The following is a 19,077-nucleotide window of genomic DNA, read 5'->3' as shown; positions in this document are numbered from 1 at the left end:
ACCTCTTGGAAGTTGTTCTCTGAAATGTTAAAGGCGATTTTTAAAGGTCATGTTTTCGAACATTCTAGATATTTAGCTGTCGAACAACACCATTATTCACGATTGTTTTCGCTTCTTGCTTTTCTTTTCGCCAATCCTTCGATATGGGGGGCCCATTGAAATTTGGAATCAAGAGTAATGCCAAGAGATATAGCAGATTCCACTGGATTTACCACCTCTCCGTTTAATAAAATATTAGCATCTACATTTTTGACAATTGGCGCGGTAAATTTTGATATATTTAGTTTTATGACTTTTTAACAATAAGTTATTGACGTTAAACCAGTACACGATGTCAGATAGAGCATTGCTTACTTCGTCATATAAAACTTGGCTTCTTTTGCGTGCATCTGTGATTCCTCCCAGGCCTCAAAAATATCAGTGATGAATTCAACACCTACATCCATAGTCGAGCGTCCCCTAGTAAAGCCAAAATGTTTTATATGAAGTAACCTTTAAGTGTTAAAGTGAGTAAGCATTAGGCTTTAAATAAAATTTCAAATATTTTACTAAGGGTTTGTAACACCGAAAGAAGATTATAGTTATTCGGGTCATCAGTGCGTCCCGATTTAAATATTGGTGTAATTTTACTTTATTTCAGAAGATCAGGAAACACGCCATGTTTAACACAGCTATTAAAAACTAGGGCTAGATATGGTACTATGACGTCAATTACTGAACTTATTATTTTTACAGATATGCCCCATATATCAGTAGTTTTTATTTCATTTCTAAAATTCTGAAAGTTTTAATTATTTCTGCTGGGCTAACAACACTTTAACATTTTCCAAAATAAGTGACTCAGCAACACTGGTTATATTTCTATCACAAATTATTTAAAGTACAGTAAAGTTATACCAGTTTATTTCCTTATCCCCATAAGGAAGCTAATAGCAATTATAGACCAGTTTCTCTTCAGATACCTACAATTAGTAAAATATTTGAGAAAGTACTATTAAATCAATTGCTAAACCATTTCTCTGACGATCAAATCTTACATCCTAAACAATTCGGTTTTACGAAAGGTCGTTCAACATCTGATGCTGGTATGGCGTTGATTTGAGACTAATTTAATGCTTGGAAGAAATCAAATAACGCTGTAGGTATATTCTGTGATGTTTCGAAAGCATTTGATTGCGTAGATCAGTTTACAATTATTGTGGAAAAAAAGAAAATTCCTTGATCTTATTGCTTCATACTTAGCTAATAGAACCCAGAAAGTAGGTTTTACTAATGAACGTTCATCAGGAGCTGTAATGCGAATGGGCGTGCCTCAGGGTTCAATCCTAGGATATTTCTTATTCCTCATTTACATTAATGATTTGCCATTTGTAGCTTCGAAAGAATATTAGATTGTTCTTTTCGCGGACGACACTTCATTGTATATTATTGTCAATTCTTATATTATTGACAGATAATCACATAATTTTGATAAAAGAAACCTGTCTTTAGTAAGCTATGTCATATCTAAATGGTTCTGGGTGAATAATTTGTCACTTAACGTAATCATGCTGGCAAGTGCTCTCTGCCCCCTATCACACCTCGTCCCATTTGTGTAGATGGGACCCATAACCTCGAAGATGTTCTACTTATAGATTGCTTCATTACATTTAATTCACTTTGATTACGATTAAGCTCAATCTTTTGGTTTATTTTAATTTCTAACTACCTGTGCGTTTAAAAATAAAACTAAACATCCCTATTTTTAAGAATTAATGTAAAATTCATGTCTTTTCGAACCATAAGTGCGACACTACGCAAGGCGCACAGTAAATTCATACGGGATTTGTATATATAGATAGTGTCATTGTCTGTTATAGTATTTTTAGACATATTTCTATTAATAAATGACCAACGACCTAATTAGCGTTACGATGTTCATTAGGTAAAGTTGGCACGCGATTTGTCGTTACACTGACGTTTTTCCCACGAAGGTCCGTTTTTTACGCCACAATACGTAATCAGTGATCAAGGCTATTTTGTCTCTGTCTTCATAACTGTGCAGAAAAAAGACCAATATACTTGAACACGGGTCATATATTGAGAGCCCTTCTGGAATACGGACCTAAGACCCCACGACAGTCTGTACAGTCCGCAAATACGGTATATTGATATTAATTTCAATAAAACATAGTTTCATACGAATTTTAAATAACCATTCAACATTTACAACGTTCATCTATTCCTTTAAGAAATCAGTCCATAAGTATAGCATGCAATTACGTTTTTTTCATGAAAATAAGGGACGAGATGAGCAGGACGTTCAGCTGATGGTAATTGATACGCCCTACCTATGACAATGCAGTGCCACTCAGGATTCTTGAAAAACCCAAAATCTGAGGCACTTCAATTGCGCTCGTCACCATAAGATGTTAAGTCTCATTTGCCCAGTAATTTCACTAGCTACGGCAGCCTTCAGATCGAACTACAATAATGTTTACACATTACTGCTTTGCGGCAGAAAAAATCGCCGGTACCCATAAGCTAGCCGGCATCCTGTGCAAAGGAGACTCCCACTGGTAAATTCCCTTAGTCGCCTCTTACGACACCCTTGGGTCTGGAACGTCCCTATTCTTTTTATGCTTCGGTGAATCACAGGGCACAAATGCGTTCTGTTTTACGGTATTTTATCAATAATTGAACAATTAAAAAATATTTAAAGAACCAATTATCTCGCAAAAGTTTTTTTAGTGGTAATTCCGCCAATATTTGTCTTTCAAACAATTCGACACGCGTTTCGCCTCGACACGAGGCATCCTCAGAACATGTTGACTCGTCAAAATCTGGCACGAGACTCAAAACATTTGGACAATTATGGATTTCCGCAATGTAACGCCTACTTCAATAAATTTTCGCTAAATATAAACAAACTCTCGTTTTGACGAGAGGAATAGGCGCCATTTTTATTACGCGCTAGTCGAAACTAAGCCTTAATAGTAATAATTAGGTTGATATTATTAACACCTTTCATGAAATTGTGACATTATTGTATTGCTATTACTATAATAGATAAAAAACCCTTTTTCTTGAGCTGTGATTATAATAAAGCTAAATCAAAAAGTGAAAATAAGTGTGTGACCGCAACCGTTCGATTTCAATTTTTTTTGTGGTGAGCACATTCCAGATAAGCTAAAAATAAATACAACGGCAATTTATGCATAGGTATATTTTATTAACAATATAATATTATTACTGAAATGCGTTCAACCTTATAATAAAATGGTTAAATACTACATATCATTACTACAAACTAAGGAATTTATTAACAAAAGCAATTCTGTGACAATTTTAAGATAGCTGCAAAAGAATTTTTTTATGGAGTACAAATAATGCAAGTTTGATGGTAATGAATCACCGACATCACTAAAGCTGTGTTACATAGGAGGATATATAAGATAATATTTATGTGTATGTGTATAATCTCAAAATGTTAAGGTGTTCTACTTCGAAAAATACACAGCAGAAAATCATTACTTTCTTTCAAAATAGTTAGCAAATACAATCTGAAAACAACTTCGCCATTATGTCCACTGTAAAACTGGCTGCTTTTTATCAAATTACACAGAATAACTTTTTCATTACTCATACTCGGAAAGTAATGTTGTTTTGATCTGATTATTGGGTGGAAAATGCTGCTTCCCTCGATAGAGAGGGAAAAACTCATACAAATTACTTCCCACCTAAGGGCTGGAATGAACTTTAAAAATACAACTGCTGTGAAGAGTTTTATGTAAACAAGAACTAATTAAAAAAAATGCTGCGGCCATGTGACTTTCTAAACAGCCAGTGTGAAGTTAGCGTAAACTTCATTGAGAGGAATAAACCGCAACAATTACGCGGGAAGTTCCATATTTGAAATTAAAAAGTAGACATAAATTGGCGGGATACTAATCTGTGCTTAGATAAAAAACTAGTTTTATTTTCCTCATATTCGAAATCAAAAGTAGATTGTTAAACTCGGGTAAAAGTATCAATTCCTACTCGGACTATAGCCGACCTCGCTGCGCTCGGGCGTCTAAATGCCTCGGAAATTGATTCTTTCGACCTTCGGTTAACAATCTACTATTAACACTCATGGATTGGTCTGAGGTTCGCGTGATGGGGAGTTATGAGGCAACCGCCCATGGACATCCACAACATTAATTACCATGAAAAACGCGCGGTTCTAGAATACCAGACGACTACGTGATGCGGGTGGTATTGTGCATTTTGACGTAATGTTCGGTGGTAGAATTCGGCCGCTGCAGGATTTTTAAATATACTTAAATTTGATTTTTTACTTCCTAAAAGTTATCAAACAGATCAAATTATTAATAAAACCCTCTTATTAAATGGAAAAGAAATATCCCTTAGAAATATTCCCTTCCGGCAATATAATATATCGGCTATTCAAACACGCCATTTTGTGACGTCATAGTCTAGGGCGCCGTAGCTAGTGAAATTACTGAGCAAATGAGACTAGTCTTATGTCTCAAGGTGACGAGCGCAGTTGTAGTGCCGCTCAGAATTTTTGGGTATTTCATGAATCCTGAGCGGCACTGCATTGTAATGGGCAGGGCGTATAAATTACCATCGTCCTGCTCGTCTCATCCCTTATTATCTAATAAAAATTTACCGAAAGCAAAAACTTAAAAGTATTTTCTGGTGCCTATGTGCAAAAATACTTCGAAAAGTGCACAAGATAAAGTATTTTTCCTAGTTCCAAGAGACTCAACTATCCAAGCAAAGTGGTGTAAACAGTAACCATTTGACCGCGTGCAACGCAGAGTGCTCGAATTGTCGGGGACCTAGTGCTCTGTGAACGGCTACATAACTTGGCGTTGCGTAGAGACGTCGCTTAATTGTGTGTCTGCTATAACGCATTAATTATAATACTTAAATATAAACTGTTTGAAACAGCTCTTCGGAATACCCCCGTTTCTTATTCTTCCACGTACAATAAAGCTGTGGAATGGGCTTTCTTGTGCGGTGTTTCCACTACACTGCGACATCCAGGGTAATTTTAAACAAAGCACACTTTTTAAGGGCCGGCGACGCTCATGTGGTTCCTCTGGTACTGCAGGAGAATGTGGGCGGCGGTGATCACTTAACATCAGATGACCCTTAACGCTCGTTTTTCCTCTCTTCCACAAAAAAATCAATTAGAAGAGATAAATTCCAATAACTTGTATATATTGTTGTGGTATACTTATATAATAATAAAATAAATTGTATTTTCTGCATTTATAGATTATGTTTAGTTTCACAAATAAATGTGAGAAAATAAGAATTGAAATAACTTTAAAATAAAAGTAATTAATTTGTAGCTTTCACTCTTTTAAAAACAGCCGAAATTGAATCTGGGCTTGAAACACAAAAAACGCGTCATCATAAACGCGTCTATTTTTGGTAGATTATCTGATTGCGTTTTAACAAATACACATTCAGTCATTGTAGTTAATAATTATACAGATCATTGAATAAAAAAAAACCAACACAAAACTTTATATACCGCTAACCGGGAAAGTAATATCTAGGAACCATTTTAGCTTTAACAAAAAAAATTAACAAGAAAAAACTATTCAAGATAAATTCAATAATACTTAGTAAGGTTTTTTAAGTTTTCATTTAATTGAATTTTTAAATTGTTAACTGTCATCTAAGTAATCCGTTATTTTATAGAAAGCTTTTATTATAAAGTGTTCGTTTCGTATAAAGTTTTGAATTTTTAAATTTGTTTTTAACTTCACCCCATACACAGAGTATACTGGCGTAATAGGCAAACACGCTCATTAAGGCGCTAAATCTAAAATGTTCACGTGTGCTAGTTTTATAGATGTGTTAGTGAAGTGTGTAGTATTTTACTGTTAGACAATCCCTATGACAAATACTGATAAACAGCGTCATATTCACGTATACAATATTTTATCTTCTAAAATCGGTTCATTCATTAAAAAGTTATTACCGTTTGAAATTCAACAAATAAGGCTTTATTAAACTTTTACCAGACTTTAAAAAAATATAGAACAGCTAACTCTGAGCTCAAAACAACACAAATAATATTTTTGAGCTCGAACAGCTGCTAAAATGCTGCTGTAGATAACAACACAATCTAGCACTGAACACGACACCATTATTTTTGGTTTTAATATCCATTATAACACAGAACAATGACGATAAAAACACTATAAATAAAATGCGGTCCTATAAATAAAATTTAACCGGAGACTTATCAACCTTAAATTACTTCAAAACTTGTATTATATCTTCAGTCTCATGGTAATTCCAGTGAGGGGGAGGGGGGGGGGGGCACTTTTGCACAGGATGTCAGCTAGATTATGAGTACCACAACAGCGTCGTTTCCTGTCATGAAGCAGTGATGTATAAGCATTATTGTGTTTCAGTCTGAAGGGCGCCATAGCTAGTGAAGTTACTGGGCAAATTAGACATAACATCTTATGTCTCAAGGTGACAAGCACAATTGTAGTGCCACTCAGAGTAATGGTCAGGGCGTATTAATTAACATCAGCCAAAATTCTTGCTCGTCTCATCCCATAATGTCATAAAAAAGTAGAAAAGTGGGCTCAGTGTGATGTCAGTGTCATATCGTTATTAGGGAATATAGTTGGGCATCCAGAATTAAATATGATGCTGAACTATTCAAATTAGAAAACATTACAAGTCTCTAATGACCACAATATATTTCTATACATATTTATCCACAGTCAACAATTTACAACTAGGTACATATTATATTTATACTTTTTACACATAACAATCAAAACATTGTTCAGATTTATGAGGGTAGATTTAAAAACATTTCAGTTAGGTGAAACCATGGTGTGATAATATACTCCACCTGGTATTCTCTCTCTTCCCATGACAGCTAGGTCATGTGATTGCCCAAAGAATATTACATGAATGGGATGCCTGTACTCAAAAATAGTTTTCGAGTGAAGCAACACAATAGATGCAAGTGACATGACAAGAGCAAAGAAATGACTTAGTCTGAGGCCAATGTGGGAAGAGAATACCAAGCAGAGTATATACCATCGGTGAAACATGTTTCATGATCTACCCCAACATACAAGATCTACTTGATTTACCACATTAGTATTGCCTATATAATTGCCAACTAAGTGATTAGTTACAGTATATTATACCCATGTAGTTACTAGTGCAAGTGTTAACAGTGCCATGCAAATTATTTCTCATGGTCACAGATAAACTTGAAAGATATTATATATGTTATTAACTTGCATTGGCTGATCTATAATCTCAGATAACAATTCTTTAACATGATTAATCTTAAAAAGTTAGTTTTATAAATTTTATATTTACTATATTGCAATGACATAGTACAAAATGTTTCAAGTACCCAAAAGGGATGCAAACTTAGGCATTCATGACCCTTACAACAAAGAAAATATAAACACAGTGAGATTGCTATCAACTTTCACAGTGTCATCTTAGCCTGTAAATGTTCTGTTATAATATTGTGTCATGTGTCATTGTGTCAATAATATTGTGGTAGATGTTTATAAAAATAATATAACCTATACATGTACTGGATTTTAAGAAATATCATCCCAACTAAATATAAATTGATCTCTATGCGACCTGTAATAAGATTTATTTCCTGAATGGCATTCAGATGTTGCGCACCATTAATTTATTTCAATTGACACAAATTGATATCAAAGCCAGGTTGAATCTGACATTCAATTCAGACACTCATTGTAAAAAAAAAATATGAAATATAAATTTTAATAAAAAAAAAAATCAATATAACAGTTTTATACCACAATAAGTTCTTTGAAATGTAATTTAATTGAAAAATATAAGCAAATGGCACTCAACAAAATTTTGAAATGTATGTACATCTTTCAAAATAATTTCATAGGCTGCCTCAGTTGTAGCACTAATTATAACAGATATTTAATTATACATAAAATAAATATAATCTTGAAATAAGAATAAAATTGTAAAATCAATCCATTAATATTATACTTGTTCAATAAAACTAAATCAGTTTATTTAGATTAGATAAATTTAGATTAATATTCCATGAGTAAATTATAAAATTATTATGTACTCAAGCAAGTTACTACAATAACAAATGATGAATTTTGTTTACCCAAATTAAAATGAGTACAATTTGATTATATGACATTTATTTAGAAGTAAATACTCTGCATGTTCAATCAAATCAAATATATATATATATCAATATATAATAACAATTTAATTCATTACATACAAAAGAATAAATAAAAATGTTAACATATTTGAGTTATATAAATTTACTGTACCTCAAAGATACTTACATCATTATTTCAATGCAAACACTGTTATCACATATGTATTGATTACTATAATTTTAATTTATATACACTTAAAATTAAAGTTCATTTCACTTCATGCAATATTGCTACATTGATAAAAATTTGATTAAAAACGAGATGGCATTAACAATATAGGATATACATATATTTTAAACTATTGTTTTCACATAACATGAAAACACACAGTTCATATCATTGGTGACTGGAATATCAACCAAACATAAGAGGGGCTATTGACTGGGAGTATCTTCAGTAACTTCTGGTTGGGATATTACTGGTTTCTCTGAAATCTGAGGTTTCTGAGGCAGTACTGGTTTTTCTGCCAATAAAGGCTTTTCAGCCACCATAACTTTCTCAGCCTGTGGTTTTACTTTCTTCTCTACAACAGCAGGTTTTTCACTAATTTGTGGCTTTTCATTTAGTTGTGGTTTTTCAATTACTTCTTCATTTGTAGATTCAACTTGGATATCTGGTACAGGGTCATTGTCAACTTTGCCAGCAGAATTGTTTTTCTCTGCATTTTCAGCAACATCTGGTGGGCTATCAATATGTGTAGTTGCTAATTTAGCGGGTAAAACATCAGGCTCTTCTTTCTCCATTTGTGCAGGTCCGTTGTGTTCAGCAGGCATAGGAGGAGACACAGATCTTTGAAGATTATCTGGCACTGCGCTTCTAACAGAACTGTCCTCACTAGAACCACTTAGTTGTCTGGGTGTAGACACAGCAAGGTTTTGAGGAAGATGAGGATTATGTAGAGCTAATCGTGACTTATCACTTTTCCTCCACAATATCACTTCTTGTTGCTTGAAATAACGCCTGTCTTCTGTATCCATCAGAACCAAATTTAAATAATACCTTACTGAAAATTTGTTATTTATGTCTCTCATAGTTGGTGTTAAATCGTAACCAGCTAGGAACACCCTAATTGGTATACTTTCCCCTCGTACAGGTGCACCATCCATTATTTCATATTTTGCTACAGTTTCATTCTCTGTAAATGTATTGGGCCCAGATCCAGTTGTTTCTCTTTTGATTATCGATATTTCCATGTGTTTTATTTTTATTCTCACCAAGAGGAAGTATATCTTGCCAACAATGACATCCTTTAAGTGATATTTTGACTTGTTATATTCAAATTCTATGTGAAGGCAGTCTTCAATACCTACTTCCATTTTAATAGAGTTGAGCACATCTGGATAGCTGCACAGAGTATGTACAGCAATATCTACCTCTTTTATTACATCTGTGAGGCGCCTTACTACAGTAGCTCTAAGAAAATACCTTAGCCTTACATTAGCCCCTGTGTAGACTTCATAAGGCTTCTCGACATTAGCAAATTCAAATGGATATGAAGTATGCTGCAATAGGTCACCAGGTCGAGCCAGTTCCTTCACCAACGATATAAATTCATGATGATTACCTCTGTCGTAAAATAACTCTATTTGTCCGAAAAGTTCCACTTTTATGCCTTGATGTTCCAATTTAGAGCCCGGTTTCCTTAAAGTAACATTAACACGTCCAGACACAGTTTCACCGTCATAATATAAGAGGAGTTTCTCCTTTTTTCCATCATCCGTTTTCACCTCTGCAACTTTACGTTTGTCAGCATCATCAAATACAATTTCGATATCCGCTGTCTGTCCGAATCCAAAAAAACTCATTTTCACATCAAACTGTTACGCAACACTTCATGAAATTCTTAAACTCATTAAAATAGGAACAATATTTATATTAATGAGCAAAACATTTAAGAAAGGCGACAAAACGCCCGCAAAATTACAGACGACTGAAAGATTGGAGCAAAGATGGCGACGATGAGGTATGAGTGGGCTGCCGGTTTTAATATTCAGATTTAATACTCACCAACAAGACATCTTTGGATCTCGCAAGCTAATTTCTTACAGGGATCGGCAGGCATATATAAAATTAATAGATTTCAAGTAAAAACAGGCACATTAAAAGTTTTGGATCATGTGTACATATATTTTTTTTTACTGGCAATGGTCTATAAATAACTTTATAAGTATAATGCAAGATACACACTATAAGTTATAACCTTAACTTTATTATAATGTTAAATGTACTCTGTAACCTTATCCTTAACAAACCTCAAAAGGCTTGTACTTTTAACTATAGCCCAAGAACATGATCGGATTTAGTACGGCCTTACTATCGGACGCGGTCTGTTAGCGGATCGTATTCAATGGTTCGCCGCATTGTCCATCCCATAAAATTATTATTACTATCGTCCAGGCCATACCGAGTACGGCGCTGGTCGTATTGGTTCAGGGCGCCCACTGGATCGTTCGATGGTCCAGCCATACAAATTCTGACCATCTGTTTAGGCTATTACAAAATTAAAATTAGCAAACCAAGTAATAATAATTTGTTATGTTTTTAAAGTGATAGCCCTCACTTCTAGGATTAATACACAAATAAAATTTGAAAACCTCTGGCGTTCCGTGCCAGTGCTCTCCCAACTGAGCTAACCGTTCGAGTGACGTATCGTCATAAAATCTTGTCTGCTTTGTTCAACTCTCAGGTTGTGGCTTCATCTACAGGATCTACTTTACAGTTGATAACCTGCTCAATCTCAATATTAACATATTAGGAAATTGACTTGAAATGTCGCTCTTGTAAATCTAAACAATTTGATATGTTTATAAAGTGTTAACCCTCACTTCTAGGATGAATACACAAATAAAATTTGAAAAGTAATAAATTCGCTATTTCGATTGACCTATTGCAAGCAGCATTACAACGTGTCGTAAGTACTTAGTTACTACTAAGCATAGAAAGCAACACAATGTGAGCGACTCTATTTTAGATAATTCATTCATCTATTGACTCCACTAATACCTACTACTGTATAGTACCTATATTATGGACAATTTCTGAAGGAAGCCATTGTGAGTGACTACGGGCACGGAACCTTAGAAAAGTCGGCATTATCACCAGTATAAGATTACCCAATGGCTACAAATGCGGGATATAATTTAAAATACATAATTATCAAAAAAATAAGTTATTATTATTAAAACATACATTGATGTACTATCAACAACTAGACTCCCAATCGCCTATTGACGACCTTCTAATAGGCGTATTCTGTAAACGTTAATGCGTAACACCGCATTTAGAGACCCCGCAAACTGCAGACTTTTGATCGGCCGATAGTTTGGTTGGTTTCTTAATCAGTATGAAGATGTATGAGAGTACGCACATTATAACGATTCGGTAGTGGCCGACAAAAAAGTTTGATGGGCTTCACGATTGCCTTCAAATTGAACCGTCAGCAAACTATCCGCCGACTGTTAAATCAATACAGCGCTCTTCTAGGCGCGCACACCACCAATTGTTTAGTTGGCCAGACTCAGCAATAGCCGATTTAAAAAACTAATAGCGAATCGTCCCTAAAACTGTCGGCCAATAGTTGTCTAGTGTGCGCACTCATCACAGACCCAACTGTTTAGTCGGGCCAGTGTGCGCACTTAACAGCCGAACTCAAACAAACTATCGGCCGATCGAAAGTCTGCAGTTTGCGGGGTCTCTAACACCTGAATTCGTGGCTGTAGTCTATTGTATACGCTCATAAAAGCTCATTGATTTTAATATTATGGTGCTAAATATGCGAAAAGGAACGCGATCATTTTTACGGGGACGACACCAAGAAGGGGCCTATCGTTCCTGGAGGATCTCGGAAAGACCTGGAGTGATATTAGAAGAGATGCTCAGGAACGATCGCGATATAGATGCTCTGTGAATGCCCTCTGCCCCAGCTAGGGGATACAGGAATTTAATGAGGGGTCAAAAATATGTTTATTGGGCTTGATATGCGACGATCTTGCAAGAAGAAAAATTCCTAAGATCTTGGCTGAATGGTCTTCAGCCCATCGCCAGCCCTAGTATTAGACAAAGAAACAAAAAAATTGACGATTTCGACTTTATCAAACGGCAAATGCTGTAATGTAATATTTTTATTGAAAAGCTAATTTCATTGTGGTGTATTGTATGAATAAATATTAATAATTTTTTAAATTATTACAAATGGATCTAAGTCGTGCAACGTTAGGTATAGCGGCTGGAATTGCAGGGACACTCTTTTTAGGCTATTGTGTGTATTTTGATCAGCAACGTCGAAAGGATCCTCTTTACAAGAAGAAAATTAGAGAACGTAAGTAGAAGCAAGTTTCAGCGTAATCAGAGTTCAAAGATTCATCGATATTTAAATAAACGACTGCGTAATAACTTGGATATACCTGTTGTATAATAACAACCTATATGATGATAATGAAACCATAGAAAAAAGTATTTATCTTATGTATTATCTTTAAGATATTGTCATCATTAATAAGAAATAAAAGAAGTCATAGTAGTACGCACATTGCTGAGCTAAGCTCTATGTTCAGTAGCTCTTCTGTATCTTCGTTGATTGTAATATGGTTTAGGGCATCAAGTCTGTTATTGTTAAAGTTTTTCCTACAATCCTTGAGTGGTTGTAAGTGCAGTTTGTGGTCTATTTCTTCATTAAAAACTTTCAGCCATAAAGTTACCTAACTTACAAGGAATTTCTCTTCAGATAAAAGCCATGAACCATCAGTGCATATACTTGTAGGAAACACAGAACAGATTAATTTATTAGGGATCTATTATTATTATAGGGATATTTATAGGGATTCAGGTATCTGTAATAATTCAATATACCAAATATATGCATGATTTGACTAAGTCAACATTAAAGATTAGATTTCACTATTATTGAATTTCTTAGGCTCAACATTTGCTTACATCTTCAAGGCTTAGAGAGGATCAAGGGCCTATGGAGACTGTGATGGTAGGGTAAGGGATTTAAAATTTTCCAATTGACATTGAAACATATGCATAGAGAAATACAACAAATCCCTATGCTTTGCAAATGATGCCATTGCCTAGAAAGACATTTTATTGGCCCCACTGTGTCTCGCAGCTGGATACTGCTAGAGTCCTGTGGTATGCCAATGCATGCTGAGGATGACAGAGGGGTTTTACACCATTACATCTAAATATATATTTTTTTAACACCACTAAAATTCATTCTTTTAATAAACAAATATTTTTTTACCTATATGTAGTTTGTATTTATTATTTTTCAACAGAGTGTATTTATTTAAAAACAAAATCGAGCCCCTGCTTGAAAACCATGAATTAATGTAGCACATTATTAATTACAGGTCGTACACAAAATGCCCAACACAATTCTTCGAGGTCACGGACAATCGGAGGACCTCTTCCAGATATGAATGATCATCAAGCTATGCAGGCCTTCTTCCTACAACAGGTAATCCATTAATTAATTGCAAAATTATTACAAAGTATTTTTATGTAAGATGATGACAAACAAATGTGAGTCCTGAAACACCAGAGGAATCATAGGAGTGTTTTCTTGTGACAATAAGGGACAAGATGAGTAGGATGATCAGCTAATCATAATTGATAAACCCTGTTGTTTGTCTCCAAATGTTATTTATTTATTCATATATAGGAAACAAACAGTATTACGATAAATATTAACAAATCTTACAACTCAGACTTTCACCAGTGAAGTTTCCAACAATTATACGAGACTTTTAGTTGAAAGGTAAGATAAAAACCACAAAACAAAAGTAATACAAATTAAGAACTAATTACAAGCTATATAAGATACACAATACTATACACCTATTAAACAATACTATAATGAATTAGTTACGAATGAGTTAAGGATCCAGACAAAAATATAAGAATAGGGTTAAAAAAAATCAGTAATTATTTTAATCATCACAAACCAGTGATCTGAAAACATTTAAATTTTCAAGAAATATGTCAAGATTTGTCATGAGTTTTCTCGAGTGTTAATTCCGCTTAGATCTTTAACCAATTCGACACGTGTTTCGCCTGTAAGCATCCCCAGGAGATGTTGACTCACCAAATTCTGGCACGAGACTCACAATATTTGGATCTTGAGTCTTTTTCCGCTAACTGCTCAGAAGCCACAAATAATAATACAAGAGGGGGCAAACGGTCAAGAAACTCACGGGATGGGGTGTGGTAAGGCAACCGCCCCGCCCATGGATGTCCATGTCCCAGCAACAGGTGTCAAGATATGCATTGCCGGCCTTTACGTCAGTACACTCTTTTCTTGAAGGTCCCTAAGTCGTTTTGGTTCGGGAAAAAACAGCAGCCGGTCATTGATTCCACAAATTGGCTGTCTGAGGCAAGAAATGCACGGTTGTGCAATGCCACACGTAAACGCGCGTGGTATTTTGATGTAATGATTGTCAACAGATTCAGCTTGGTGAGGAGTTATTGGCTGCAGGTGACTTAGAAGCAGGAGTGGAGCACCTCGGACAGGCTGTGACGGTCTGCGGACAGACACAGCAGTTGCTAAGTGTGAGTATTGTTTTAACAACTGTTGCTTAACTTAAACAATAATACATGTATACATACTGCTCATAAAAAGAGCTCTTTAATCATTAATTTGGGTTAGAAGGAGAATTCAACTCAAACGACCCTTGTAAAGACCCTTTTAATGTATGGGGTGTAATAAAATTGTTATATAATTATTAAGGTACCAGTACCTTATTCAGAGAAACCCACATGCTGTTATGATATACCTGAGTTTATAGTTTTGTGTTTGTGTGTTGTATTTCTGTGAATTAGATACCTAAATATTTAATTAACAATTTTATTACGCCTCATATGCTAAATTGGTAACCCTGACACAACGTGCGCTCATATCTAGTGACCCTAGGTATTATATATATATAAGTAAGATATTCAAATCAAATCAAAATCACTTTATCGAGCTATGTCAAGGATATGACACTTTTGAATGTCAGTTTACAACTTCGGAAAAGTTTGTTCTTTAATGTGAAGAATTGGAAAAAAACTCTTTAAGGCGACACTAAATGCCAGCGACCTTGAGCGATATGAGTTCACGGCTGCCGGCCCGCCATCTATGTAACAAAGCCAATATTTTCAAAATTCTTGCGTGGAAAACAGTTTATATGCTTATAATCCTCGTTATTCACTACTAATCTGAATAAATGAACCTACACAAAAAAGTACAAGCTATAAGAATAACTTTTCTGAGAAAAACTTGTTTAACTTCAAAGAAAAGTGGTAGTTCAAAAAGGCTCGGCAGTGTTAACTATAACCAACAGCAAGCTTTAGCAACCTACAAATAAGATTTAAGGATATGTGTAACAGGATTAAATAGTGTTCATAGCTCGGAATGCTATACTTTCACCACAAAACTTTCTAAAAACACCATGTTTGCGTGTTTTCTGCTTACTCTTCGCCTTAACACTCATTTGTATTTCGTATCAAGTTCATGGATTGTTTGTAACTGGAAGACGGTATTCACTGTTTTTAACTCATTTGTTACCCAAACAAATAACCTCTGATAAAATAAAAATTATGTCAAATGATAGAGAATTGGATTTAAAAAGAGAAAGCTGGGCCCTCCTTCATTGTTGGCTAATTACTGTTAATCACCTTTCTACGGTGAATCTCATTATCAACTACACTGGCCTTCAAAAGTAAGTATCACACTTTTAAAATTGGGATAACGTTTTAAGTTCACAAGATATACTTTCGAAATAAAAAGGACTCCAAAGAGAATTTAATTTTGTACATAAAAACTTTATAGTCGGTAACCTTCTTTTAAGAATTTGCTGAAAAAGAACTTCAAAAACAAAACCATTCCTATTTCAAAGTGGACGTTTCCGAATTACAATTTTACCATTCACATTTTTCTTTCTGTCTTAAATTTTTTTCAAGATCGATGGGTCTTGTTTTAAAAATTTATGCTAAAAAGCACATAACATTTATTTATCATGCCCCTTTCAGTTGAAGAATGTGCTAGGATCATGGCTTTTCTGGAACCAGGCATTAGTATGCGTCGCACTGCAAGAATGGTGGGTGTGACGGTACGAACGGTCCAGAAGGTATAGCGAAGGTACGAAGAGACTGGACACCATCTGAGGAGACTTGTAATGGCAGACCCAGGTGTACCAGTGCCCGAGAAGATCGTTATATTATTTCCACTGTCTTAAGAAATCGCCACGAAAAGGCAGTTGAAGTCCAGCAACAGCTACTTCAGACCCGGAGGGACTACATTAGTTACAGTACAGTGAGAAGAAGACTTGCTGAAGCAAATTTGAAACCCCGAAGACCAGCGAGTGGCCCAAAACTCGAGAGACAGCATCGAGTAGCGAGACTGCGATACGCCCGTGAACACATGCAGTGGGATGAAGAAGAATGGTCAAGAATTTTGTTTGCAGATGAGTCTCGATTCTCCCTTTATACTTCTGATGGAAGGCGAAGTGTTTACAGGCGACCTGGTGAGCGATACCTTCAAGCCTACATGTATGGGCTGGCATATCTTGAGAAGGTCGCACAGAGCTAGTAGCCATAGAAAATGGCACCCTCACTGGGCAAACATATGCTCAAGAGATTCTCAATGAGTATGCAGGGCCGTATTTAGCAAATATGGGTGATGGATCGATGCTGATGCGTGATAATGCCCGGCCACACACGGCTCATATCGTACAAGAGTATATTCAGGAAGTCGGTATCAGCGTGATGGCTTGGCCATCAAGAAGTCCTGATCTCAACCCGATTGAACAAGCCTGGGATGAGCTTGGAAGGCTAGTCAGAAATCGCAGACCACCACCTACTACCCTCAGGGCACTAAAGCTGGCTCTGGTAGAAGAATGGGAGAATATTCCCCAACATCGGCTCCGAAACCTAGTGTTCAGTATGCCAAACCGGCTCGAAGCTGTAATCAGAGCTCGAGGAGGCAATACCAGTTATTAAAAATTAAATAACATGTAAAACATTTTAGTTGAATTTTTTTACACTAAACTAAAAATGTCTATTTTCATTGTTTTATCTTTTTTAAGTTAAAAATATTACTAATATATAATTTTAGTTTCTAAGAATTAAAGCCTGTAAAATTTGCAACAAAACGTTAATCTTAAATCTCTACCTTCTATAGTTAAGAAAAAAAAATAATTTGAAAAGTGTGATACTTACTTTTGCAGGCCAGTGTAGATGACTAATTACTAATCATATATACCTATTCAATGACAATATTTAATATAAAAACAAAATAATTTAATTATTATTTTATTAAATTATTAGTATAATTTAAAAAACAAATATACTATATTCTTACAAAAAATATTATAGATTTTTTTTAGGGGTACAGGAGTAATTAAAGAGTCTACGGTTCATGGACAACTTTCAATGATTTCTGGCTTTGGGTACCACCCATAAGTGCCTGATATTATTGTTTTTGAATATCTTCAACTTCAATATGAAATCTTTATAACTGAAATAAAACTATTACAGGTTCTACAGCAAACGATGCCCGCGCCGATCTTCCATCTTCTCCTGAAGAAGTTGCCAGAAGTGTCGGAACGTTTGCGTGCATCGATGCGGGCTAGCGCCGGCGTTTCACTCCAAGAGGAAGATGTCGAATAAAATGTACTTAGATTTAGTTGCCTCTTTCGTATCTGTGTATTTTTTTTTTATATTTTATGCCTTTATCAGCACACTTAGTTGACCCAAAATGATACATTCAGTCGTAAAATTCATAATAAATATAGTATATGCAATAAAATTCTATGAAATGAATTGAAATTTATTTACTTGTATGAGTCGTGGTAACATAGTTCTTAACAATTGGTAGATGTACATCACAATTCGCCAATAAATCGGTATACAAATATTTCATTGTCAATATAAGAATTATTATATTTATATGTCATTATTACACATTACATAGCTATAATTAAATAATATAGAATAAACATTAGTTTGTAGGTACCACTCTCAAATAATAACTTTTAAATATCAATATTTTTGGCTAAAGAATTATTTTAAACTATAATTTATCTATGAGTAATAATTCTAATCACGTCAATATGATGATATTTTGCTTTTACCCTCATATTTTGAATGATGGATTTATCTGTTCTGTAATAATTCATGTTAATATGCTGCTACGATTCATAAATAAGCAATAAAAACTGTACTCACTAATATTCAATGTCAGAATAATAATTTGCTTCTACCCTCATATTTTTAAAGTTATTAGTAATATTGTTATAATTTATTCAAAATTTAGCTTTTACTCCTACTACTCATAATTTACAAAAAAAAATCCTATTCATTTTTTTTACAATGTCAGAATGATAATGTGCTTTTACCCTAATATTTTGAAAGTGGACAGTTTAGTTTAAAATCACAGATGTGGTAATGAGGATAACTAAGTTACTAGAACCTTATCAGTTAAATAATGTTATTTAGATGTTTGTGTTCAGAGCTATCCTATGAATGACTTCTTATGAATGCTGAAGTTTTGAATGCGATTTATTATTAAATAAAAGTTGATTACATCATTGTTTTCATTTATTATTTGTAGACTTTACTTTTTTGTGTTTTGTCCAAAGCATTTGACTGTGTCCACCATGAAACCATATTCCTAAAACCAAAGCATTAAGGACTAAAAAATTATGTTTTAAATCATGTTTAAATGGGAAATTTCAGGCAGTCTTCATAAACGGCAGACGATCTCGGGTAAAACTGTAGGAATAGGTTTTCTGCAGGGTTCTATTTTCGGTCCTTTCTTGTTTCTTACATACTTACCTATATAAATAACCTAAATAGGCTTTAAGTTATTTCCAGT

General features: G+C 34.6%; 2 protein-coding genes across 2 annotated transcripts; one reads left to right on the top strand and one right to left on the bottom strand.

Moving 5' to 3' along the window:
• Positions 1-6,700: 6,700 nt before the first annotated feature.
• Positions 6,701-10,177, bottom strand: LOC126976113 (vacuolar protein sorting-associated protein 26B-like). The gene has a single exon (XM_050824304.1). It carries the CDS (start codon positions 10,022-10,024, stop codon positions 8,594-8,596), a length of 1,431 nt encoding a protein of 476 aa, XP_050680261.1. The 5' UTR covers positions 10,025-10,177; the 3' UTR covers positions 6,701-8,593.
• A 2,109-nt stretch (positions 10,178-12,286) lies between these two features.
• On the top strand, positions 12,287-18,806 carry LOC126976120 (mitochondrial import receptor subunit TOM20 homolog). Its single transcript, XM_050824314.1, has 4 exons — positions 12,287-12,537; positions 13,574-13,680; positions 14,667-14,771; positions 17,739-18,806. Exons 1-4 carry the CDS (start codon positions 12,411-12,413, stop codon positions 17,868-17,870), a joined length of 471 nt encoding a protein of 156 aa, XP_050680271.1. The 5' UTR covers positions 12,287-12,410; the 3' UTR covers positions 17,871-18,806.
• The last annotated feature ends 271 nt before the right edge of the window (positions 18,807-19,077 follow it).

Source organism: Leptidea sinapis, chromosome 39, assembly GCF_905404315.1.
Source record: "Leptidea sinapis chromosome 39, ilLepSina1.1, whole genome shotgun sequence".
Classification (NCBI taxonomy): Eukaryota; Metazoa; Arthropoda; class Insecta; order Lepidoptera; family Pieridae; genus Leptidea; species Leptidea sinapis.
The sequence above is the reverse complement of the archived record's forward strand: the minus strand, read 5'-3'. Positions and strand labels throughout refer to the sequence as shown.

Excerpts from the sequence above, each read along its gene's own strand:
- LOC126976120 (XM_050824314.1), top strand. The coding sequence starts at position 12,411 with ATGGATCTAAGTCGTGCAACGTTAGGTATAGCGGCTGGAATTGCAGGG. Across the intron at positions 12,538-13,573 it reads CAAGAAGAAAATTAGAGAAC|GTCGTACACAAAATGCCCAA; the intron begins GTAAGTAGAAGC and ends TATTAATTACAG. Across the intron at positions 13,681-14,666 it reads AGGCCTTCTTCCTACAACAG|ATTCAGCTTGGTGAGGAGTT; the intron begins GTAATCCATTAA and ends GATTGTCAACAG.
- LOC126976113 (XM_050824304.1), bottom strand. The coding sequence starts at position 10,024 with ATGAGTTTTTTTGGATTCGGACAGACAGCGGATATCGAAATTGTATTT.